The following is a 25,149-nucleotide window of genomic DNA, read 5'->3' as shown; positions in this document are numbered from 1 at the left end:
ATACATAGTTGTTAGTCATCTGCCAGGTTGGGACCACTTTGTAGATATAGTCTTCGAAATCCATATAGTAGGTAGTTAAGAGGAACATGGAGAACTTCCGATCCTCTGGGGCCAACCAGGACAAATGCATGGTGCTGCTGTTCAAAGGATGCACCTCGAAGTCCAGGGGGATGTTGGGCTCTTGTTTTGATGCAACAGAGTCAGTTAGTCAACAATTATTATACAGTCAAATCCTCCCAACGGTGCTCACCAGTGATAAAAGAGATGCAGATGAAGGAGACTGACTCTGACATTCTGACACAGGCCACATAAGGGGTGCAGGAGTCCAGTCTTGTGAACTGGTGGTGGTCTATTGCAGTGGACTCCGAGAGGAGGTGCGAGTAACTAGCGTGACCAATCTGGTAGAGACTCACACTGTGGTGGCTGACAGGCAGGTGGGAGGTCACCCACGACAGAAGCACAGTGGACGCATTGTGAGACGTCAGTGTGACAGGTAGCTGCTTAGAAGAACCTGAGAGACAAATTTACATGGCTCACCATAAATGTTCAGAGGTTCAAGTTAAGACAGACAAGTCTTGAAAGATATATACTCAACGCACACACAATTACAATTGCACATAGATGCTTAAAGCCAGCGAAGCCATTTCAACTCACCAAAAGCGAGGAAGAAGTCTTCCTCCTGGAGTAAGTAGACAGTTCCACCTTCACAAGCAAATGCAGACTGGGTCGTTTGGATCAGATCCAAGACACTCTGGACACACAGGACAGACATTGTGACAAAACTCCGCCAGAACCAATTCTCTTTTTCAGTTCCAAATAAAACTGACCTGGGTGGCCTCAGTCGGATGTACAGTTGGTTTGCGTTGCCCTTTGACCTTAGTGAGCTCTGTGTCTGAATTGATGAACCAAGTTTTTAGAGACATAAATAATGACAATAATTGTGATCAGGCTTTTGCAATGGAAAACAAAACTCAATCTGCTCATGTTTTGAGGTGAAAGGTTTTTTGAGAGACATGCATCGTGGTGAAAGAGATAAAGGGGGAGAGAGACACCACCCACTTTCTCTTTCAGAGAGAAGGCACAGAACCAGGTGAGAGAGGGAAATAAATACAGATAAAAAACAACTGATCTTAATTTAAACATACATAAAATGTATTTATTCCCCCCCCCACAGACCCACCTGATGAAGTGGTGATGAGCCAAGAGTAAGATGCAGTGCCATAGTGCAGCTTTATCTTGTGGTCAGCAAACTGTGGCACTGTCAGCGAGATCACGTCATCATCGCTCTTGATGGTGGAGACCTTTGTGCGGTTGAGCCAAATTTTTATATTCTCCCTGTTAAGACAGGTCACATCATTGGATTATATTGAGTGATGATAAATCCAGGTCCACATTTATCAACTTTGCGTTATGCTTTATTCATTTCCCCTCGGCTCTTGTCTGGGGACTTCAAAAGAACTCAAAGTTTGAATAACATTATAAACAAGTAAACCAAATGTAAGTGCATCCTGCAATGCATTCGATTCGCTTTTGGATTGTCGCATGCAGGTTTGTACCGGTGCTAATCATATTGCGTTTATATTGCTGCGTTTGTCAGATTCACCGCCTGTGAGAAGTTGAGCACTAAAATAAATAACAAAACTCAGTAGACGCTGCTAGACGGTGTTAACCAGTCGCTCCAAGTTTTCAATGAGCGGCAGGCTTGACGACTCACCTTTCCAGAGCAGAATTTCTGCTTATCCAACATACAGAGAAGGGAACTACGTCGCAAAATCCTGTGAGCACACATATTAAAAAACAAAATAAGGCACAAGCTAACACACGGGAATCTGGATGGGAACTCACCGAGCGTTAGCAGATGAGTTAGGGTTAAAAAGACACAGGGATTCCTGAGGACAGACACATGCATGAGCACACAAATGCTCGCGATTAAGCTTTAATGATTAAAAAACCTCGGCTTACATTTTCTTTGACATTCCAGTTAAGGAGAAAAAAGTTTGTTCCTCGAAGTGAACATCATGATGAAAAAGACCGAAGCCTAATTATAGGCAGCTGTGAGTCGACGTCACGGTCTCGGATTCACGACGCTCCCTACGCACAGTTTCCCTTAAGTCGTTTCCTTTACGTAGAGCCTCGCTTGTCATGTGAACTTGTTCTTCGTGAGGTATCATGGTTTACTAAATATATTATTATTTATTTCCCCCCACAGACCCTCTTGATGAAGTGGTAAGTGGTGTATATATATATATATATATATACTTCTCTCTCGTCAAAATTAGTCATACCCTTGCTAACTCTGGTGAATTTTTTACTTTGTGGTGAAATTAATGGATTTTTTTTTTCAAATTTGTGTCTCATATGTGGCCAACAATTGAAAGAGGGTATTTTACTAATGGAGTCCCAAAAAATGTCATGTTCAAAATTATTCATACCCTAGTCCATTGTCTTATTTAATAATCAATGGCATAGCCTTTATTCTTTCTGACGGCTTCTAGACGATTCCTGTGCGTGTCCACAAGCTTCCTGCATGTCTCCTGTGGGATGTTGGCCCACTCCTCCTCAAGCTGGGTCAGGTTTGTTGGTCTCCTCGCCATTACTGAATTGAAGTGATGCCACAAGTTCTCAATGGGATTGATGTCAGGACTTTGACTTGACCATTCCAGGACATTGACATCATTGTCCTTGAACCATTTCTTCACCACCTTGGCAGTGTGTTTAGGATCGTTGTCTTACTGGTACGTCCAGTTGTGGCCAAGCTGGAGTTTCACAGCGGATGCCTTCACATTTTCATCAAGTATCCTTATGTAATCCTCCTTTTTCATGGTTCCTTGGACCTTGACGAGATTCCCTGTGACCTCTGAGGCGAAACATCCCCATAACATTATGCTTCCACCACCATACTTGACAGTAGGCACAGTGTTCTTATATATATATACAGTTATCCCACATTTACCTTTGTCTCTGCATCAACTTCACCTGTCACTTGGCTCCCTCTCATTCACACACATGTATTCTGTCTTGCTGCGGCTAACTTTCATTCCTCTCCTTCCTAAGGCAAACCTCCACCTCTCTAGCTTATCTTCCACTTGCTCCCTGCTCTCACCACAGATCACAATGTCATCTGCAAACATCATCGTCCAAAGGGCTTCTTGTCTAACCTCATCTGTCAATCTGTCCATCAAAATGGCAAAGAGGAAGGGGGTCAGAACTTAGCCTTGGTGCAGTCCCACCTCCACCTTGAACTCCTCTGTTACACCTGCAGCACACCTCACCACTGTCTGGCATACATGTCTAGTTTAAACACTGCTCCTAAGCTTCTAGCCTTGCTACCTTTCCACTTGGTCTCCTGGACACATAGAAAATCCACCTCCCTCCTCTGCAACATGTCAGCCAACTCTCTAGCTTTCCCTGTCTTAGTTCCCACACTCAGAGTCCCTACCCTCAATCCTATTCTCCTGTCTTTCTGAGATTAAGGTTGTACTAAAAATGAATTTGTGGTGATGGTTAGAAAGACATTCCTGGAGAATTCAGACATGGCTGTTGGTTTGATTTTAATCCCCAATATCCTGTTACATGGACGACTGTACTGAACCCGTACACAAGAAGTGAAAAAAAGAAACGCAGACACAACAATTTTTAGTTACATTTATTGTTCAGACATTTCAACCAAAGATACTTTACAGATTTACATGATAAATAATGAGTAGTAACACTGGTTGCAAGTTCAGATCAGAGAGGGCAGATTATGAATTAGTGCACCATTGTTCACAGAGAAGCCAAAACATTTGGGAAACCAACATTCATTGCTGACCTTGAAGCAGTTACTTGAATGTTATGCTGGGTACTAATCTGTACAGGAAAAAGCCTGTAGGGCTTGAGAGATAAAATCCAACTATAAATGAGTCTGCAGTAAAAGCAGACTGATGGCATCTGAATATCAGACAACTGTGACATAGGAAACAAAAGAATGACAAAAAGAGAGTTAATAAAAGAACACATAGATGATCCTGAGTCATTGTGTTCCACTCATATTTTTTTAAACATCAGAGCGTTTCAGAGTGGACACCTTGCCAGCTGGTTCAACAGAGCAGAAGTCATGTGACTTTCTAGAAAAGTGCAGCTTCTCAGTCCAGTAGATCGTCACCTAGTGCTTCATCCTGCAGGCCGACAAAGAAGCAGACCTGCTGTGGGGACGAGGGCGAACTGCGAGGGTGATGGAGGTGCAAAGATGAAGAGGAGGAGGTAGTTTTGGGGATCTCCCAGTAGTTGCCATGGAGATCCAGGGCAGACAGAGCAGGCAGGTGGTCCCTCGCTAGAGGACTGTTGCATTCTGTTGATGATGGTGGTGGGTCACTCAGGCACTTCCTCAGACAGGGGTCACTGAAAGGTCACATCCGACAACATAAGCACGCTTTCTTGCACAATGGTTTCACACAGCCCTACGACTTTTCACTCACCGTCTCACACACCCACAAATTTACACACAAATAAAACATGGTCTGTGACGATGTGAACACAACATCAAAGCAAAGTACACAAAAACACTTATGGTTAACTGACTAAATCATATCATATCCCTTAATTATTGCAATATAAATTCGATGATCTGTAATATTTATATTTGAAAAAATCTGAGTTACCTGACTGAATTGGTCGGCGATCCCTTCCAGGCTTTTTGATAGACGCTACCGGCCACTCCAAACAGCCACCGCACATCCTCCGGCACCTCTGGAATCCACTCCACAAATCTAGGTCACAGCACATTTTGGATTATAGATATGAACGATAGAAACCATTCTCTGTCATTTGTGAGAGCTAAAAAAAAAAACGTTGGATGATGACAGAGTTTAAATCTCAGACCAGAATAGCTGCATCCAGTGATAAAACCGTCCCACCTGAGCACATTGTTTTCCTTCCACAGAGCCGTTTGTGCTGATAAGACCTCAGCAACAAGTGAGCAGGAAGAGATTGGGAGCTGGGTCAGGTCGTTGTTATCGACTGCATATCTGGACTAAGCTCTGACAAACTTATCAGTCAGTTCCTGTCATATTTTAGTTACTCTGCCTCATTGGATTCCTCAAACCACATGATGCTTGTACTGGAATATCATCTGCTATAATCCAGTTTAATCTTCTTAAACCCAGATACAGCAGTTTAACCATTGTCACTGTAGGTTATATGTGAACAATGTCATACAACCAGAAAATGAATGATTTCGAGTGATTTAAAGTAACAGTTTGGTCTGGCAGAATTCATTGGTAGGATCAACTTAAGTCAGATGTAAAGGAAAAAGAAAAATATTAGCACTTAAATGTGGCATTAGACTATCATGTCAACAAACGTTATGTAGCGTTAGCTAAACTACTAATAAGCTACACTTCCCTTTACGGTCTCCTGCACGGGTCCGACAAGTTCGAGTAAATGATTAGTAAAAATGGTAGCAAACACAGGTAGTCCCTCACCTCTGAGCAGCAGAGTAGGCCGACTGAACAGGAAGTGTGTACGGCAGAAGCATGTAGGAGGCCACTCTCACTGGCAGCATGTCGGTCAACTTGTCATACAGTCCAGATTTGTCCTGGCACGCTTCGCAGAACACTGGCAGACAAAATAAAACGGATATGAACCAGAGAAAACTGCACAAACACACACACATACATGAGACACAAGTGTCCAGGGAATCTCTCAGAAGCCATACAGAAGGACACATATGCACAGAGAAGCCCATGCAGCTACTGGACTAACACTCTTGCATGAATATGTAGAGCTACAAATGGACGAAGACAACCCCACAGGCACAGTGAGGCACATGATTGCAGGGCCATATAGATGTATTAGTAGACAGACAGATACAAACATTAGAAACATGGATACACATGCAGTACAACATGAATGGAGAAGCACAGACTGACACACATGCAGGGAAATACAAGCATGGAGGAGGCGAGTGAGACACCCACACTCACATTACCTTTCTTGATGGGCGTCGGCAAAGCGATTTGTTCATCCAGCCACCAGTGCTGTTTGCGAAGCAGTCGCAGCCGCCGTAGGACCCACTCTCTGGTGGTCTCAGTGTGCCTGCTGCAGCAGAGGGGCGTGGTGTCGGGCGAGGCAAGGCCGGCTGAGGGTCTCCCTGCCATCAGCAGGTCTAAAACCAAACACAGATCAATAACTGTAGATAACATCTAGCTTCAACATGACACAGAATTGGTTGAAAGTAAAAAGATGCATTGTATTTAAAGGGAAACAAGGCAAAACTCCTTTCTGTTGAAGACTTTTGAAAAAGGCTCACTGTTTTCTTGGAGGAAGCGAAGTGCATCCTGGTAGCCGCTCTGACACATCTCTGCCAAAACCTGTCAAAGAAAAAACAAAAGGTAAGGGGAAAACATAACAAATAATTCAATTAAGAAAGGTAATAATAAAGACCTAACAGCAGAATTCAAGAAGTCACTGTAGCACGCAGAAAACACAACCAAAAGGTGGAGCAGAAGGGCGAAAAAAAAGAGGGTGATTTTATCAATGACTCCTGGATAAACATGAATCTGTTACACTGTGACGACAGTAATAAAAACACGATTAGATAAGTCTTATCAGTCCTCTTTCGAGGAACTTGGCTTGTCAACAGCAGCAAGTGGACACAGCTGACGTACTATTCTACTCTATTTGCTGATGAAGATATTGATCATTCCAATAGGCCAATACGAGAGGAAACTACATACTACGAAAAACAAGTTCCACGAAAACACCATTTTTTTTACCATTAATATTGCCAAATCACTACCAACCATGCCACACTAAGGAACACAGATCACGAGTTCCTTCACCCACCACTGTGAGCCGGTGAAGTAAGTCTTCTCCAGGAATGTGGAGGGAGGAGCGAACAAGCCCACATTTCTCAGATTTGCTGACGTTGTTACATAACTAGGAGGTAAAAACAAGCCTCCATGTGAGGAGCCACGACAAAAACGAAAGGTTAAAGCTCATAGCGTTAAACAAGTAACCCTGTAAAGTCAAACTGACAAGGGGAGTTTGTTTTAATCAACACTGTGAGGCTTATGCAGATGCTTGTAATAATCCTTTCAAAACCATCTGCCGTGTGGAGGGCTCCCTCGCTCTCTTTTGTCTGCAGTTTTGTCCTGATATCGATATGTCAGAAACATCATCAATATTTATCATCTTGCTATGATCACAAACTATGACAAGAAGAGCTGTTGCTTTACAGCATGAAAGCAGATTTCATTTTTGAGGTTTTCAAGACAGTAAAACATTTAACCACAAGGTGATATCACATCTCCACTCAGGCCTGGGAGCTCAGTGATGTGTCTGAGCTCAGTCGACTACAAGACTCTGATTGTCCCTTTTAGAATTTAGTGTGTGAAACGTTGACTTTAAACCACATGTTGGCGGTTTCATGATCAAATAATACACTGAGGAGGTTCTTTGGGGAAGCAGCCGGCTGCAACACGTGAATGCTGTTGGCTGCAGAGAGAATCCACACAGACGGTTGGAACTGGGTCAGTAAATTTGCAAAAACAATCAGAGCTCTTGTCCCCAATAGCCATCGTGCTCCACAGTCCTTCATTCACAGCTGATGTCTGTGGTTTACATTCGAAATAGAAGCAGATAAAGTCGTGGACTCGAGATCAAACCATCCCAATGTGTGACAAAGCAGTGGTTCAGCAATCGAAAATGAGCATTTTCTTCTGTTCTGTATTCTCATGTGTACTCTGACTTTGTGTACATGTATGCAAGGCTGTGCAAATGTTTTTACCCCCAGTTGCTCATGGCTGGCGAACAAAAACTAGAGAAAATTCAGTCACAAAACGTGTAAACAGAGGACACAAGCTGCAGTTAGGTCTGTCGGTCTATCACTGCAATAAAAGCCGCCGGGTGGATAACAGAGAACACTGACTGAACCTGTCTGGTTATGTCATACTCATAAATGTGCAAGCCAATTCACAAAGCAGGAATTATAGCACAACGTAAGTAAATAATCTAACTTTTTGGATCGAATAGGCTCCCTACCTTGGGTTCTGGAGGGAACAGGGCCCTGCTCAGCCGGTACATGTTGCCTAGGTTCATCTGGATACTGGTGTTGGTGAATCTCAGCTCATGGAAGCTGGTGGAGTTGTCGCGCGGACAGATATCACTCTCTCCTGAGAAGGGCGAGATGGTGATGGTGTTCTTCAGCTCCGACTGCGGGAGGTTATCGCTGATCCCTCCGTCAACGTAGCGCTAGAAGCAGAAAACATAATCCTGTGAATAGTGCACTTCAAGCAACTTCATTACTACAATGAATGTGTGAACTGGAAAATGGATTCCAAGACAGTCATGTGGCGCCCCCCCCCCTTTAAACTGACGGTCTTCCTCTGGTAAACTGAAGGGTGCTTTGAAATGGCTCGCAACAGGAATTAACCTGAATTTAGAGGCTGGACAGCTGAGTGACAGAGACGCTGCCAAAAGGCTGCAAATTGCAGCAGGGAATTTGGGTCACTGTGAAAATGAGAGCCAGGATTTTTCAATATCTGCAATACATCATAATAGAACGCAAACATCTCGGAGCACCCCTCGCTGTCACTCATCATCTCATACATCCATAATATAGCCTCAAAATAAAAACAACAGAGTTTGAGGATCAAGTTGATTAATATCGGTGATTCAACTGTATGCTGCACTTTATTGAGTTTGACATTTACATTTGGCAGATTTCAATAAAGACATCTCTGATATTCACAATTCAAATACTATCGGAGCAGAAACTAGAGAATAACAACAGCTTTATTGGGCATACATCACAGTTTCATTTTCACAGTCCATATCTGAAGAATGTGACCTTTGAAATATGACTCTTTAATTATGCCCAATTCCAGGCAGGTCTATCACCAACTAGACACACAATAAAATGACACAGGACAGACTCTTTGGCGACACCTGACACAAGCGCCTCTAATCCTAACCGTCCAGAGATGATGAATCCTGACCACCTGAACATGTTACAACTTGCTTTGACTTTGTCTCCAAGTGACGGAAGGTCAAAACACGCAACAGGGAATCAAACTATCAGCAAAGGATGATAGTCAAAGTCCACCACGGGTGGATGAGTCAGAGACAACGGTGACACTTACTTAGCTCTAATCTCTTTCATATGTAATAATTTCAATAACCATGGGTGATTATCCCAAACAGGATCTGCATATCTTTGTATTTATACAGGTTTGTTTGGTTGCAGTTCACATTTATCTCAACACAGAACTGCACACGCAGCAGCGTTACACAAACAATGATGCAGTCGAAACACCACATGACTATATCCTTTTGTAACTACTTTCTCCATCATGTGACAACTTGATGTTTATATATCTTGTAAAAATGTATTTTAAAACATCAGTTCAAAGTCACATTTAGTAATGAAAGTGGAGCTAAATGTCATCTTAAAGCAGGTAAGAAGGTGGTCCAAGCCAACTGAGCGGCAGCTCACTAGCGGGCCCTGGGTTGGACGTCCTGACCAATGGCTTGTGAACTAGCCATGGCTCTACTTTCAGTCTCTGTCGTGGATAACTGAGCTTCACAAACACTCTCAAAATAGTCAGACACCAGGCAGCAAAAACTCTGCTGAGCCACTCGTGATATTTTCCTTTAAGTCACTATACAGAGCACAGAGACCATTTTGTCTTGTGGCTCAGCTTCATCGTCTTCATCCGATTAGAACAGCAACCCTAACATGCACTTAAAAGTGGAGTCAATTATTATCGTTTTTATACTTTCTCCAATCATGTAAATTTGATTTCTTTTCATCTTAAACTGCAATTGCACGGTTTCCTTGCAACTTTGCTACAGCCAATATGAAATGTCCCACCAGTGAGACTCGTGATCTAATCATACGTAAACCTTTCAGAAAGTCATTTTAAAAAGGCTGTTTTCATTGAATATCAAACCTGTATATGTGAGCTTCTCCAAGTTATTACTGACAAAGCCTATTTCCATTGGTGTTTGTGGCAGCGTGTTTTAAACAAAAGTATTGTATTATATTTGTACATCGGGGACATGGAATACAGATTCCTTACCACGCCTCTGAAAGATGGTGGTATCAGCCCGCAGTATATTGGAATAAAGCAACTGCAGATCAGCGCCTGTGGGCAGAGTTAGGCATTAGAGGAGCAAAACAGAAACACAACAGAGACGTTTGGAACAGTCAATGGAACCTGAATGAGCTCCTCCCTGGAGCTGAACTCTGACACCAGCACATTCTTCCCATCTGCCACTCTGGTGAGTGAGACAGACAGTCTTTTTGAGGCCAGAACGTGCGCGTCCGAGGGCAAGTCTCGATTGAGCCCAGTCCTCAGCACTTTCACCAGGTTGAAGGTCGGGTGGAGAGGCCCCAGGTTCCTCTTTCGAGCCTCTTTGGCAACTTCAATCACATCTTCACAGCATTTTGCTGAAGAGAGAGTGATAATAAGCACTATGCATGAAACAAAAACAGAAGACATGAACAACATCGCCCAAGGACTCTGCCTGGGACAAGCCTTCTATTGAGACCCATTCACATACTGAGGTCAGTCAGGCACATAATCTGCAGATACAGCAGTTACTCTGAGATCACGTGTTTGCTGTGACACATCCTTTTCGACCCAAACAAGCAGCGCTATTTCCACTGGTTGCACAGTATGTTAGCTATTTCAAGGACTGCCCAAATTAAAATGCATACCACGACCAGAATTAAAACGATTCATCCTTTCATCTTAACTTTTAAAATAATAATAATAATTTCAAACAAAAGCAATTGCATGTGGTATCACCACATTTCATCACACAATATTTACTCAAGAAAACTCAAATCCAACCCAAATCGGTATTAATTTGTCACTCTTTCATATGATGAGGTTCAATGGTCATAAAAACAACTTGTTCCACTGAAATAACGACAATGAATAACAACAGCACATCGGATCACATCGGAACTGAATACTTCAATAACATTTTTTAAATATTTCGATTTTATTTTTAAGCATAAATGATCATATTTCCATCCTGAATGTGTCGTTTGTGTGTTTCATGGATAAAATATTCATACTAAGTTACAACTCTGTCAATAAATTCACATTTGTCACACGTCAACAATACATTTCAAAGGTGAAAGCTAAACATTTCCGTAGGTCTCAGATGTCGAGCTCCAGGTCAACAGCGGAGTGACTTACTTATGGACGCCTGGCTCGCCAGTATGGTGGCGGTCAGCGCACCGGCAGAAGCCCCGTACAGCTTGGTCGCTCCCGAGATGAGATACGGCGCTTTCTCCAGCAAACAGCTGGCGACACCGATGTGGTAAATCCCCAGGAACCCGCAACCAGCGAAAGACAGGTTCCAACCGCCATTGAGGTCGAACATGGCAGGACATGCCCAGGTCGGGAACCTCAAGAGGGGACAGTCGGTCAAGACCGCGGCGGCGTTTCGTCTCTTCCGACAGTGAGGATGTCAACGAGTCAGCGCCGCTGGCTGTGTTGATATCGGAGAAGTAGCCACTCCCATGATGCATTCAGGTACCTCCACACGTCGTATTTTCCACTCCATCTATGCGAAAGGTATTTAATTTACGAGGGGCAGCAAATGCAGCGCAAAGTGATTGGATATATTTCCGTCCGTCACACTGTCAGCCAATCAACATGGGAGGTGGGGACAAGGTGGTGACTGTCGTCGCTAAAAGTAAAACACAACAAACTCCTTGTTGAGTCAGTCGGACCGCTGACGTTTATTGGAACCTTTTCACTTCATTTGATGAGTTTAGCCTCAGTCCAGTCCAGTAAATCGACTATTACCATGTGGTGTCAGTGACATCTTTGTAAAAGCAGAAATAGCTGTTGCACTCAATAAAGACTTGCGATAACTGTGAACTTTTGCATGGCAGCCGGAATGTCAGACATCAAGTTGGAAGACGTCCGTTCAATTAAGTGATGGGTGCAAATTCCACATTTCAAGCAAATCAGCAAACATGGCTATAAAGCAACAAGAGCTGTCAACAATCATTGAAGTTCAAACTTCAAAGGCTAAATCAGATCAAAGCACTGGAATCAATACAATGCAGTTTTTTTTTCAGACTCTGATCACTTCCTGCCTTCTGGACGTCAGAGTTCATGATTTGGGAACCAAGACAGCAAACAGCTGCAAACACCTTGAAAGAAATGACCCGCTCAGTGAGGTGAGAGCAGTGAACAGGGGAGAAAGGGTTCAGAGACTTTAGGTAAGGTGAAGACCAGTGAATCAGTGAAGATCAGCTCCAACAGACAGACCTGGGGTGGTCAAACAGTTAGGAAGCATCAAACAAAAATTATATTTTGACGCAGAAGGAGCGACTGGACAGCTGTAGGGATAGAACAGCTGCTCAGTCATGTCATATTTAAGATCTGTGGACACCACCTGAAGGATGTCAGACAATTTGAGATCATTTCTCCAGTGTTTGCTTCAGACAAGAAGATAAGCTCTGTGAACTAGATGCTGGTGTGACAGAAGAGACTAGTGACAATTTCACCAGCATACTGCGAGAAGAGAAGGATCCAGAACAGTACTTCAGTGATGATCAAAGCAGAGAACGTCTCTGTGTTACTTCACTTAAATCAGCTCCTGTGTTATTTTATTTCCTCAATGCATTTGCCACTGTTACAAGGGAAATAATGTTGTTGTTTGTTTGTTTGTTTTTTTTTTGTACAGGTGAATTTGACATAACTACAGGATTTCATTTGCGTCATGGTGAGAGGAAGTAAGAACATCATAATTAACTCTTTGCTGTTGGAACATCTGGAGAGAAAAAAACAGATCAAATTCCTGAATTGGTGGCAGCAGATTACAGGTATATACAAGTCATTAAACACCCAAAAGGGAACGGTGCCATGCATAGGCCCTCTGGCCGGTTTTATGTCGCGTGGTTAGCTTTATAAATGGGATGCAGACGGTCCTGATGCTGGGATTCGGGGGCGCGCATTACATCACTTCTCTCCCACGTGATTGGCTCCTGGTCAACTCCTCCGCCAGAATCCCACAGTAGTCATCACCTCCACCCTGTAACACCAGCTCTTATTTAGATCCTCGCGTTTTGGGAGCGCGGCATCGTCCTTTACACTGGCGGCTCCATGATGGCCGAGAGCGAGGCAGACACGCCGAGCACGCCGATCGAGTTTGAGAGCAAATACTTCGAGTTCGATGGGGTCCGCCTGCCACCTTTCTGCAGGGGGAAGATGGAGGAAATCGCCAACTTCTCGCTAAGAAGCAGCGACATTTGGATCGTAACCTACCCAAAGTCAGGTAAACGCACCATCAAGCGCTTCTATCGTCAATAGCCGCGTGACATATGCGCTAATAATAGCTGATGCAGCTACAGATTTAACATCCTCAGCCACGTGTAAATGATGTTTATGCAAACTGATCAAAATAGGCGTTGTATAGCATCAAATGTTGTAGATAGAGGTGCGTGTTTACATTCGGCTTCCCTGTGACGTTGCGCAACGCTGCTGCAGGCGTGCGCGGGCCCGGGAGCGCGCACGGTGGGTGTGATGTGCGGTGACGATGCAGACTGCACCAGAAAATACTTCAGTAATTGTTGGTCAGGCATTCATTCACTTTGGAAAAGTTCTGAGAGCTGAGCCCCTGATAGAACCCCATCATTGCTTAGGTGTTTTTAAACAAACAGGTCCAGAAAGAAGTTGGAGCAACAGCAGGGAGAGACAATCATTCAGGGATGGAGAATAGTGAGGGGCGGGAGGACGGGTGAAAGGAGGCCCGAAATATACCTCAGGGGCAAACAATGAGCAAGCAGGTTGTTTCTTTAGGCAGATCTCACAAAACACTGCATTGAGGTGGGTACATCCATCAGTACCAGTCCAATGACACGTTGTATCAGAGAGGGCAAGAGACTTTCTAATTCTATATATTTATATCCAGAGAACAGAATGGCTTGGATAAATGAGCTTGGGAATGCAGATGTCAGTCGTGAAATCAGAATAGATCCAGACAGTCATAACAACAGCAGTTGTGGAAAGACCTGAATAAAAGCACAAATTAACAACTAATATTCAGAGCCAGCAGGATCTCTCCACGGTAAGGGTCTCAATCACTCAAACTCAGGCCTGAGGGCAGAATTCAGCCCACCAAGTGATTATATGTGACCCACTTTGTACATCACGATTCATGATATGAGGGTTAGTTGATGGTGAACTGTAGAGAGGCTCCAACCTAAAAAATACCCTTCACAAGTTAAGAGCCCGTACGACTGTGTAGTGGAGTTAAAACTGTAGCGCAAGTGATAGACTGAATTTGGTTTGATCTGCAACTTTTACCGTTATGCATTTCACTATTTGTTTTCATTTCTTTCACCTTAATTTAAGGAATGATATCAAATATACATTTTGAGTGAGCGGGAATGGGTCCAGCATTTTTGACCCTTTCATGATTGACATTTGAGGGAAATTAAATACTTTTCTCCAATAGAAACAGACTTCAAACTAAATTGCCAAATCTCTAATGTCAGTTCAAGAACTGCCAAAGACAATTCCGTGTTACCTTCTCACCCTAACTTGGGCGCAGATCTCAATCCACTCTAAATTCCCCTATCAAATCAAATTACAAAAAAAAAAAAAAAAACGATTTACATTCAAAATTTGTTACAATTCATAAGCAGATTATATGATCCCTAAGGGCGACAATGGATGATTAACAAGTTCAGTAAGGTCCTGACATTTCCTTCAAAGCAATAAGTGGAAAGCTCAACAAGATTATGAAATCAATAGATTTTTTTTTTTATTGGCAAGAAATATAAAGATCACATATTTCCCAGCCGAGCGAACAAAACTGGGGCTTTCCAAAAATCGTTTCCTTGAGCATCAATTTAAGACTTGGAATGGTAATTATCTTGCATGAATGTCAAATATGAATGAGAGTAGCTGCAGATGTTTGCTCTTTGAGCTGGCGCCAAACCATTTTTAACAAATCATGTGTCCACATTTCTAAACAGACCCTGTGAGCCAAACAGCCATGGTGAATGTGTGGATGTCTGAAAATGTCAAATTCATTTGAGAACAATGGGCGATGACGATCGCCTCTTACTTGGAGAAAATGATGACTTCGGGAAATCGCGATTTCACTGAAACTGGGGATGTTCAGGAACAAGAAACTGACTGTCCTGTGATATTTTGAAAAAATGTAGACTGGGATTATTTATTTATTTATTTTTTAAAGAACCTCCCCGTATGATATGCAACACAAGTGGTTGCCCTTTTTCATGTTTCCTTCTGTGGCCTCTCTGATCTTTGCTTCAGGACAGGTGTCAATTATGATTGGATCCATCACAACTGAGGGTTTGTTTTTGTTCAAATTGTGATTAAGAAACTCACATCATACATCAACTGGGCAACAACTTCCCGTGTTCTAACCAGAATATTGCGTTGCACTGGTTTAAAACTTAATCAAAAGTAAATGCGAGGAGACTTCACTCCTCATGAGGGCCTTTTTAATAATAGAGGATCCTGTTTGTTCTCAGAAAATTGTCAAAGTTGCTGGAGATGTGAGATTGTTGAGCATTTTTTTTTGCTTTGCTTTGAGTTTTCTTTACCTTGTTACACCAAATGAACCGAGGATGATGCTTCTAATGGTTCCTACGTTCATCTGTGACCGTCACACAAGCATAAGACAATTTCTAAATGTATACCTTCACTTGTTCCGCCTCATGAAATACACTAGTCTAAATTTGATGTGTGATTTGATCATCTGCCTCTAAATGCTGTGATGGTAATGATCAGCCCCTGCAGGATTCTGAAGACTTGTTTGATTGTTGCGGCCACAATTGCAGACTTGTGTGCAAAAATGTGTCGAATGTTGCAATCATTTATGGTCGTGGCTCAAAATGACGGGAAATAAGAATCTTTGTAAATGATCTTGTAATAAAATAGTAGCCTAAAAAGTTAAAGTGACAGTAAATATAACATTTTGATCAGTCTGTGACTGTGTCTAAAATTGTTGCCCTTGGCGTGACTGACTTTGACACCACTGCTTTGAAAGACCCAGAGTGGAAGTGACATAAGATGGAACTGGAAAAATGTCTCACTCAGCGCTCCAAATATGAACATACATAACTAAATGCAGTCAGATGCAGTTTTGAGCTTTGTTTTATTCAGAAGAGCCGGGCAGAAACCGTCTGGAATTTATGGGGCCGGTGTAATGAGACAGAGACAGACAAGCTTTATTGGTACCTGTCGCTGACAATGACTCACGCTGGGGAGTGAAAATGTTTCCATGACGACATGCTGCATTGGTAAGACTTGACATTCATGTTAATGTCATGTGGAACACTTTGTAAAGGTTCTAACTTAAAAAAGCACATGACATTAAATGCAGAGCCACAAACAAAATAAAATGCAAATGTAAAATGCTTAGCAAGTGAAGATCAGAAAAAAATAGATATTTTTGTTCACTGGAAGTTTTCACAGGTGAGGCTGCTCAAGAACCTGCCAAAGTCATGTTTTTGTTTACCCCAGTCTTTGGTCAAAATAACAAAAAACAAACAAAAACAAAATCAAAAGAGTTTCATAATGTTGGTCCGAAAACATGACACACACATCATGTGAACTTGAGCTTCTTTATTTTGCTGTTCCCTCTCATGCAGAAGTAAAAGGCACATGCCAGGCCTTGTTCAGCCATGGGGGTGGCTTCGCTGCTCATTGGCTCAAGTGCACAGTTCCCACCCAATGAGAAGAGGGATAACAAGTGGCTGGGATAGTGCAGAGCTCCTGAGAGGAAGTGCTCCTCTGACTCCCCATGCTGACATGCATGAGTTTATGATCAAGTTGGACCCAACATGTGGGTCCAACATGTTGGTTCATGTCATGATGTTCATGATCAACGTAGCTCATGTTTGCATGATGGAATCCAACATATGTCCACTGTTAATTACTGCATGCTGTAACATCAACTGGGAGATTTTGCAAGGAATGATTCATCCCTGCAGACAAGGCACAACCGAGGTTCAGTCCCCACAGTGTTAAAAAAAAGACGTCATTATTTATAGATGTATCTCCTCTCAAATCGTTGCGTAACATTTTCTCATACTTCATCTTTATCAACAAGCAAGTTCAGTATGTTAACACATACACATTAGCCTGAACCTACTTCTACATGCAACCCAGTCATTTGCATGTGAAATGGAATCATGGAAAAGAAAGGCTTTGTTCCCCATTAAGACGCTTTGTATGACTTAAATGAAAAGAATATTTCTCTCCATATATGAAATAAGATCAAACTGAAAAAGTATTTGCAAAACTGCGATTTCCAGATTGCTGATTCCAGTTTGGACACAGGTCCATGGAGGAGAAGATGAGAGTGCTGGTAGAGTGGGACAGGTGGAAATAACAAGGAGGAAAGGAGAAAGCTCCTAAAAGTGGAAGAGTGAAGATACTGAGGTTGTCAGTGGCCCCGCACCCCCCACAGGACACCGTGAGGGACACGGTCGAACGCCTTCACAAAGCACATGTGGACTGGTTGGGCGAACTCCTGTGAACCCTCGAGCACCCGATGGAGGGTATAGAGCTGGTCCAGTGTTCCACGACCGGGCCGAAAACCACACTGTTCCTCCTGGATCCGAGGTTCGACTATTGGACGAAGTCTCCTCTTTAATACCCTGGAATAGAGCTTTCCAGGGAGGCTGAGGAGTGTGATCCCCCTGTAGTACCCTCCGGTCCCCCTTCCTAAACAGGGGGACCACCACCCCGGTCTGCCAGTCCAGAGGCACTGTCCTCAACTGCCATGCGTTGTTGCAGAGACGTGTCAGCCACGACAGCCCTACAACATCCAGGGATTTCAGATACTCAGGATGGATCTCATCCACCCCCGGGGCCCTACCACCGAGGAGCTTATGAAAAACCTCTGTGACTTTTTCTCAATCCAGAGAAAAGGAAAATGTTTTTTTTTTAGCTTGTGAAATTCCAGAGAAGTTCCTGAGCGTTCTTAATGGGCAATTTGTCAAGGAAGGAAATTATCCCGGTTTTATGAGAGCCCACATGCTCAAGCTCAAATGTGAAGTTGAAACGCTTCGACACGCTTCGCTTCTGTCTCTGGTTAACGTTAAAGCTGTTTTTGACTTTCCCGAAATCCTTCTGTGTTTGTTATTCTGATTTAATTTGACAATGATACAATGGAGCCATTCATCTGGAAAACACACTACTGGGGCAAAGGGCATCATGAACTTCACGAAAGTCCAATTTTACCACGCGAAATGCGGTGGAGAAGATGGGAGATGGGAAATGACCAAAGCAACATCACACCATTAGCAAGATCTCATATTAAAAATCAAGACAGAAATGTGTTTGGCAAATATTTCATTGTGTTTAATGATGTTTGATAGATGCTCCATTTACCGACCAAGAGGCCATCATGACTCGACATGTGTGACAATATTGGGACAATTGATTCTTTTTCAATGGTTTGTAAATATCTAAATGTTCCCCTCCTGTCTTAAATGCTTCCTGTTGCTCCAGGAACCAGCCTGCTTCAGGAAGTTGTGTATCTGGTGAGTCAGGGCGCAGACCCCGATGAGATTGGCGTCATGAACATCGATGAACAGCTACCTGTCCTGGAATATCCCCAACCTGGCCTGGATATCATACAGGTGATGAAAGTGCACAGTTCTTCCAGCTATTATATATATTTTTAAATTCAAATCCTGTCTTGTCGGACCAGCACTAGAGTTGTTGCACTCTAGGTTTCATTTCAAACGGTTGTTTTCCCTTTGCGTTGCAATAGAATTATATTTCAACAAAAAGACAAAAAGCATGTGCCTTGGAACAAGATCACAGCTATAAAATGCTCCTGTAATACATTTTTACTGGATGAGTTGAGACAATATTGGCAGCAGTCCAAACCTACTGATGAGAAAATTCACAATTTTCAAAATGTCGTTGTTTTCCCAGGAGCTGACCTCTCCCCGTCTGATCAAGAGCCATCTACCGTACCGATTCCTCCCCACAGCTCTGCATAATGGAGAGGCAAAGGTCAGTCATCAAGCACTCATTTTGTGGGTGTGACTTTATTACCAACTTGGTAGAGAATAGTGATAGTAGTTTTCTTGATTCAGATGAATCAGGTTTGCATACCAAGGCTATGCATTATTTGGCGTCATCTTCCATTGTGTCAAATTTGTAGCGCACATGCAGTTGTTGAATGAGCAGCAAAGCATGTGTGTTGCAACCAGGAAAGACGCGCCCAATCATACCTGTTCAATTTTCTGAGCCTGGATAAATCCAACTCTCTTCTTGACAAAATATTTTGATGGTCAGTCGTGCGGAATAAAGATTATCCTTAATAGTGCCCAGGAATTCTTGAGGGAATTATTTTTGTTTCATCTCTATTTTAACTGACAGGTTTATTCAAGCAAAACCACTGTTGTAGACATGTTCACCTGATTTCTCCGTAACAGTGAACCTCTTCTTCAATTCCTCCACCAAGCTGTAGCAGGGAATGAGGTTAAAAATGGTTTTCTTTAAACAGTTAACTAACTGAGCAATAAAAGTGCTAGTGATTTGATGTTCACTGTATTGTGTGCTTGTCTCTTCAAGGTGATCTACATGGCTCGCAATCCAAAGGACCTTGTGGTGTCTTACTACCAGTTCCACCGCTCTCTCAGGACCATGAGCTACCGCGGAACCTTCCAGGAGTTCTGCCGACGCTTCATGAATGACAAGTGTATGTGTCCGTTTCAGAAGACTAAGACTATACTATAAAATGACCTACCTCTAATCTGTGTCCTCTCCAATCTAGTGGGTTACGGATCCTGGTTCGATCATGTGCAGGAATTTTGGGAACATCGGATGGATTCCAATATCCTCTTCTTGAAATATGAGGACATGTACAAGGTAAATGTGAGGGTCAGGGTTATAGAACTCAAAAGTCTGACTTCTGCGACTTGGCCTTGATGGATATGTGTGAGAAAACATAAACTCAAATCTAGAGGGAATGATGGAGAATGATCGCACTTCACTCCTGTCATGAATCCTGACTTATTGCAGAGACATGAATGATATATATATAAATTGTAGCTACTGATACTTTGGAAATTTGGCCTGCTATTCGCAGGAACTAATTGCAATTGTTTAAAAAAAATACAGAAAAGTTTCTTGCTTCACATTTTGGAGCACATTTATTTGGTTCTGCATTTATTTCTTAGCCTACTTTTAAACCACGAAGCAAACTTTGACAGTCAAACAATAAAGTTTTTGAAGTGAGACGTCATGTTAGCCGTTAGCTCTGTTAGCTCTGCGGCGCAGACAGTCTTAGGCGTCGCAGGTCCGCCAAGGAATAATCCATCATTCCGTCGTGAAGATGTGCGATCAATTTATAGGCGGGTCAGGTTTAAAAACAACTCAAAGTTGAGCATTGACCAGCTTTTTCACTGTGAGTGTGTGTGGGAAGAGGAGCATTGCACGCCACAGTGTGCGCTGCGAGTGATGGACAAGTTTCGTCACCATAGATCTGCAGTGTATAGAAAGAATGTGACCGAATCCATGTCATCTTTTCACGTTGGTCGCTCGCTGACAGGTTCTAATTGTTCAATATTTTTAATGTGATCATTTCGTCCACCTCCATCTCCGGACAAATTGGGTGAAACTGGATAATTAAAAAAAAAAAAACAGTGGACTAGAGTATTGTACGAGGATTCTGGGGATGGTGTTGCAAATGCATGAGAGTCATCATATACCTAATGATAATCTTGCTCATGTGTTTTGTCTCTCAGCCACACTTGCATGCATAATATGTACTCTACATATGTACATACGTCAGTCAACAGGGGAGGTTATCTACATGTACTTAACCCCCTCAGTCAACTGATAAACTGCTCAACAATATGAAAACAGCATTTCCTCCATGACTCATTAACTCATCTACTACATGCTGAGGAAGGGAGACCTGGCTCAGGGCAAGTAGGCCATTGACCTGCTCTGGTGCCTCTGTCACTGCAAGTCTTTGTCTGCTCTCGTCCTTATCTGTCAGGATTTGGGGACGTTGGTGGAGCAGCTGGCCCGATTTCTTGGCGTCTCTTGTGACAAAGCGCAACATGAAGGCATGGTGGAGAGCTGCAACCAACTCATCGAACAGTGCTGCACCTCAGAGGCCATGTCCATGTGCAGAGGTGAGGCTGACCAAATAGGTCACCCCAATTCACTTCAGTGGGTCATTGCTTGAGCCCCTTCAGTGTCTAGCTGCCTGCATGCCTAACATTTGTCATGTGTATGGTCAGTTTTCATCCATCCATCAGCTGGTAGTAGGGATGAATAGCAAAATGACTAGGATGTACCTGTTGACAAGGTGTAAAATATAGAGCACTTATGTTAAAAAACCGGCACAACCCCAGCCCTTTGCTTTGCCCACCCCTGCCGTATTGTAATGATGAGGGTTCCAAATCTAGCTCTTTCTTTTCTACATGAAAAAAAGGACAATAATTCAGAGAAGACTTCAGCTCTACATGAAAGTGTCTGGAATCGGGTAACGCTGTATCACTTTACTTTCTTCCCAGTCTTTCCCATTGCTGTGTGTTCCCGTGAATAACCGAATTGTTCGTCTTCCAAAAATACAGTTGTGTATGTACCAGAGCTCTAATCATATTTGTTACGCAGCCCTTTTTTACTACTCCTTGGTTTGTGTGGTTAGGCCCACAGTCATTTTGTAGATTTACTAGTAGTAGTGATATTTCTTTTTTAACATCATCTAAAAATGTCAACAAATCCTACTTCAAAAACAAAGAAGCTGAAAACCCCATGATACAAACACACATTTTAAGATGTTTTTTTATAGTTCTCTAGCTTTAATAGTGACACACTGATTTAGAAGAGGAATTTCAATGTTCTGATAGTTTCATCCACAGATGACTCTCCGTTCTAGGTGGATCGTTTGATAGCCTAAGATTACATGGTGACTTTGTGGAGACTCTGGTTGAAGATGGAATAAGTTAATGCCTTAAGTGGGAGGATTCATCCTCTGCGAGTCTCACTGACGCACATTCAGATTGTATCAGAAGCTCTTTCCTTTCCTTCTTTGCCTTCTTTCAAGTATGTCCATGTGATAGGGAACAAAACACAAAACGCCAGTTACAGACTGTACCACCACTCTGGACTAGAATGGCTAATAAATTATGAATTCTGAAACTATTAAAATAAGGTACAACTCAGTTCATCACAGTGTATAGGACATTGGCATGAGTCTCCCAAGTATTGGATTTCTGGTTGTGCTTATTATTCCTAGCACTTTGGGGTCATTCCATTTTTATGTCGGGCTACACAGAGTCATTGACCTGAGGCAATTTGTGTTCTCCATATAGGTCAGAAGAGACTTGCATTTCAGTCACATGTTAAGAAGGTGTGTTTGAAATGCAGTGAACAGATAACAAGTTGTACAACATACCCTGAGAAAATGTTGGCAGATTATCACTGTATTTTTTAAATTGATAAATATCATGGTAATGATAAATAATAGCATACTTTGTTTTCCACTGTAACAAAGTCAGATCACAGGTTTAAATATAGATCTTCAGACGTTCCTCTCTTGGGAAGCCAAGAAAGTCCCTTCTCTGTGAGACTTGTGGTCTCGGACTTAGAGGACCTAGTCTTCAAAGAGAAGAGCACCACATAACATACATAAGTTGCAATGAAATTCTGAGGTCCTCAAGCTGCAGATCATTGTCCTCCTGACTGTACAGAAGTTGAAGGTGGTGACTGTGGAGGTCCGCTCCCAGCTTCCTAAACTGGCTTGCAGCTGTTAGCATTCTGTCTGATATCAATCCTGTATAAACAAACAGATGTTACTCTGGAAGTAGTTATACGTTAGTACCAAAATAACAACATATATTTGCATCTGCTAATCAAACAATTAACATTTTCCATCAATATGAATCATTGTGTGTCTTATGCATGTCATTCCCGTGTCACTGCAACACCTTGCGAGGCTATTCAACCAACCTCCTCTTATGATTTGTGCCATCATATTTTTGTTGTTGTTTTTACCCACTTTGTTTCTTTTAGTGCATGGAAGTCTGGTGTCTGCTCTTCTGTAAACCTTTACACAAGTCAGTCTTTTGTGATTCACCCTCTCAGGTGAGTCACACCCAGGAATCGTTACACACTTGAACACTGTAAATCCCCAAAGTATATTTATTGTGTGACCAATCGAGAGACTTCTGTATAGGGGGTTCCCAGGCTTAAGATCATTGGGTGGTTTTGGTTGGTTGGTTTGTTTGTGCTCAGAATGATTCCTCTCTAGTCTCCACACTCCCACCGCAGTTGCCCTCCTGACAGAGTTTGTTGCCTCGGAAAAGTCCATTCAAAGGTGAAGATTACCAATAGAAACCTTTCAGCAACATGCCGGCACTTCTAAGAATATTTGACCAGTTCTGGTACCATTTCAAGTTGAGACATTTAAGTGTAGATTAATCAGCAGTGTTGGGTGTAATGCATTTCAAAGGGACACATTAATGTAATGAGATTACATTTGTCAGAGCGGCAGTAGTGTGACCGGTGAATACTTTAAAAAATGCACCATTGCTTGCACTACATAAACAAACTGGCAAAGTGAGAGATTCCATCAGGATGACTTCATTACTGTAGAGGTGGAAATTTGCATATTGAATTTGTGAAGACAAGGACAAGAGCCAGACAGTTGAGTGTAGACTTTGCACCGGGGCAGAAACGGCTGTCCACTGCGGACAGCATAAAATGTCCACACCGTCTCTCTCAAAAAGGAGCTGGGCTGATCTTAGTATATTGTTTTTTGTTGTAATAGATAGATAATAGATTACTTACTCAGAGTGGAGCTGCAATTCTGTCAAATTAAACTGTCTCTGCCTGCAGGTCGCGTGGGACTCTGGAAGGACGTCTTCACAGTCTCCATGAACGACAAGTTTGACTCGGTCTACAGAGAGAAGATGGGCAAGTCTGACCTGACCTTTGACTTCTCCCTGTGAGGACCCAAAGCAACCAAACACAACAAATGTACACTTGCTGCCAAAAGACTCCCGACTCCCTCTGTTCCGACACTCGGATCATGCTACAAGACCAGTTGTGATGCGACAGCACGGTGACAATAAATCCAGTGATGCTAATGTTGAAGAAGATGTAGCACTCTAGTCCACCCTCTCCTGATAGCGAGGAGTTTCAACCTGTAACTGCCATCAAGAAAACCTTCTGCGACTCCCAGTAGTGACACGGCAGCATAGATAGCAACATCAGATCTTGACTGGACACCTGTGAATGTCTCAGCAGATGTCACCACCTCACGCTAGAGGACACTCGGTCACAGTTTACAGCAATGTTCCGCTCCCCCATCCACATTCTGAGAACATTTTTATACGTGCCGGTCGGTGTGTTGTATTATATTTGTTTTGCTTGCTGATTTCTTAATAAAGTTCTTCAGCCGACCTGTTCCTGTGTGATGTTTCACATCCAAACATCTGAATACACTTCTTATAACAACCATGAGCAAGATGCTCTGAATATATGCCCTTTACACGTGTGTGGAACCGTAATATCTCCCGCTATAAATTATTTTTGAAAATAATCGTAAATAATAATAATTGCTTTAATGAAGCAGCAGTAAAAACAGCAACGCATGCTTCATGTAAAGAGAAGGTTTAAGAGGTTATTTTGTCAAAATGTACCAACACAAATGAATATAGGTAAAAACATAGTGAAGGGTGTGTGCACAAGTAACACATTCATTTTAAAATAGCGTCTTTGAGCACGGGTCTCTGAATTCTGGGTTCCAAAGAAGCACCAGTTCTAACAGTCGTTATTATTCACAAGTAACAGACACTTTTGTAATAAAATGATACTGTAGTTTTACTTAACGGCCAATAGAGGGCAGCAAATTATTGCTTTAAAGTCACGGGAATTGCTGCAGCTTCATCGCTCGTCGAGCTCACTCATGGTCAGAGTAGCTTGTTTTGTTGGTCATAAATCAGGTTTCATCGGGGTTAAAGGTCAAAACAACCTCTCGTCTGAATCCTTTGATTCACATGTTCTTGGTGTGCGCGTCAGTGTGAGAACAGCACGCCTCCGCTGTTCCGACTCAGCGCTCATGGCTGACAGTTTGACTGCCTGTCGTTCCTGCGCACATTTCCTCCCAAAATATCAGCAC

The 25,149-nt window shown here is 42.7% G+C and overlaps 2 protein-coding genes across 3 annotated transcripts; one reads left to right on the top strand and one right to left on the bottom strand.

Moving 5' to 3' along the window:
* Positions 1-3,627: 3,627 nt before the first annotated feature.
* Positions 3,628-11,500, bottom strand: pnpla3 (patatin-like phospholipase domain containing 3). Its single transcript, XM_053863068.1, has 9 exons — positions 11,193-11,500; positions 10,200-10,432; positions 10,062-10,127; positions 8,023-8,232; positions 6,290-6,350; positions 5,969-6,145; positions 5,463-5,595; positions 4,641-4,748; positions 3,628-4,380 (listed from the first exon to the last, which is right to left on the bottom strand). Exons 1-9 carry the CDS (start codon positions 11,377-11,379, stop codon positions 4,125-4,127), a joined length of 1,431 nt encoding a protein of 476 aa, XP_053719043.1. The 5' UTR covers positions 11,380-11,500; the 3' UTR covers positions 3,628-4,124.
* A 1,395-nt stretch (positions 11,501-12,895) lies between these two features.
* sult4a1 (sulfotransferase family 4A, member 1) lies at positions 12,896-24,430 on the top strand. Of its 2 annotated transcripts, XM_053863071.1 has the most exons (8): positions 12,896-13,287; positions 18,507-18,637; positions 18,939-19,019; positions 19,584-19,710; positions 19,786-19,880; positions 21,016-21,154; positions 23,040-23,111; positions 23,865-24,430. In XM_053863071.1, the coding sequence occupies exons 1-7, from the start codon at positions 13,116-13,118 to the stop codon at positions 23,069-23,071; spliced, it is 777 nt and encodes a 258-aa protein (XP_053719046.1). In that variant the 5' UTR covers positions 12,896-13,115; the 3' UTR covers positions 23,072-23,111; positions 23,865-24,430. The 2 variants fall into 2 exon arrangements, with proteins under 2 accessions (XP_053719046.1, XP_053719045.1); XM_053863070.1 differs by lacking the exon at positions 23,040-23,111 and having other exon boundaries at positions 12,903-13,287.
* The last annotated feature ends 719 nt before the right edge of the window (positions 24,431-25,149 follow it).

This window comes from Synchiropus splendidus, chromosome 4, assembly GCF_027744825.2.
Source record: "Synchiropus splendidus isolate RoL2022-P1 chromosome 4, RoL_Sspl_1.0, whole genome shotgun sequence".
Taxonomy (NCBI): domain Eukaryota; kingdom Metazoa; phylum Chordata; class Actinopteri; order Syngnathiformes; family Callionymidae; genus Synchiropus; species Synchiropus splendidus.
The sequence above is the reverse complement of the archived record's forward strand: the minus strand, read 5'-3'. Positions and strand labels throughout refer to the sequence as shown.

What these genes read in the sequence shown, in the direction of transcription:
- pnpla3 (XM_053863068.1), bottom strand. Translation starts at nt 11,379, where the DNA reads ATGTTCGACCTCAATGGCGGTTGGAACCTGTCTTTCGCTGGTTGCGGG. An exon ending in CCAGGGAGGAGCTCATTCAG is followed by an intron (nt 10,128 to 10,199) that starts GTTCCATTGACT and finishes CTCTGCCCACAG; the next exon opens with GCGCTGATCTGCAGTTGCTT. An exon ending in CACCATCTTTCAGAGGCGTG is followed by an intron (nt 8,233 to 10,061) that starts GTAAGGAATCTG and finishes TTCTGCTTCTAG; the next exon opens with CGCTACGTTGACGGAGGGAT.
- sult4a1 (XM_053863070.1), top strand. Translation starts at nt 13,116, where the DNA reads ATGATGGCCGAGAGCGAGGCAGACACGCCGAGCACGCCGATCGAGTTT. An exon ending in CGTAACCTACCCAAAGTCAG is followed by an intron (nt 13,288 to 18,506) that starts GTAAACGCACCA and finishes CTGTTGCTCCAG; the next exon opens with GAACCAGCCTGCTTCAGGAA. An exon ending in TGCATAATGGAGAGGCAAAG is followed by an intron (nt 19,020 to 19,583) that starts GTCAGTCATCAA and finishes TGTCTCTTCAAG; the next exon opens with GTGATCTACATGGCTCGCAA.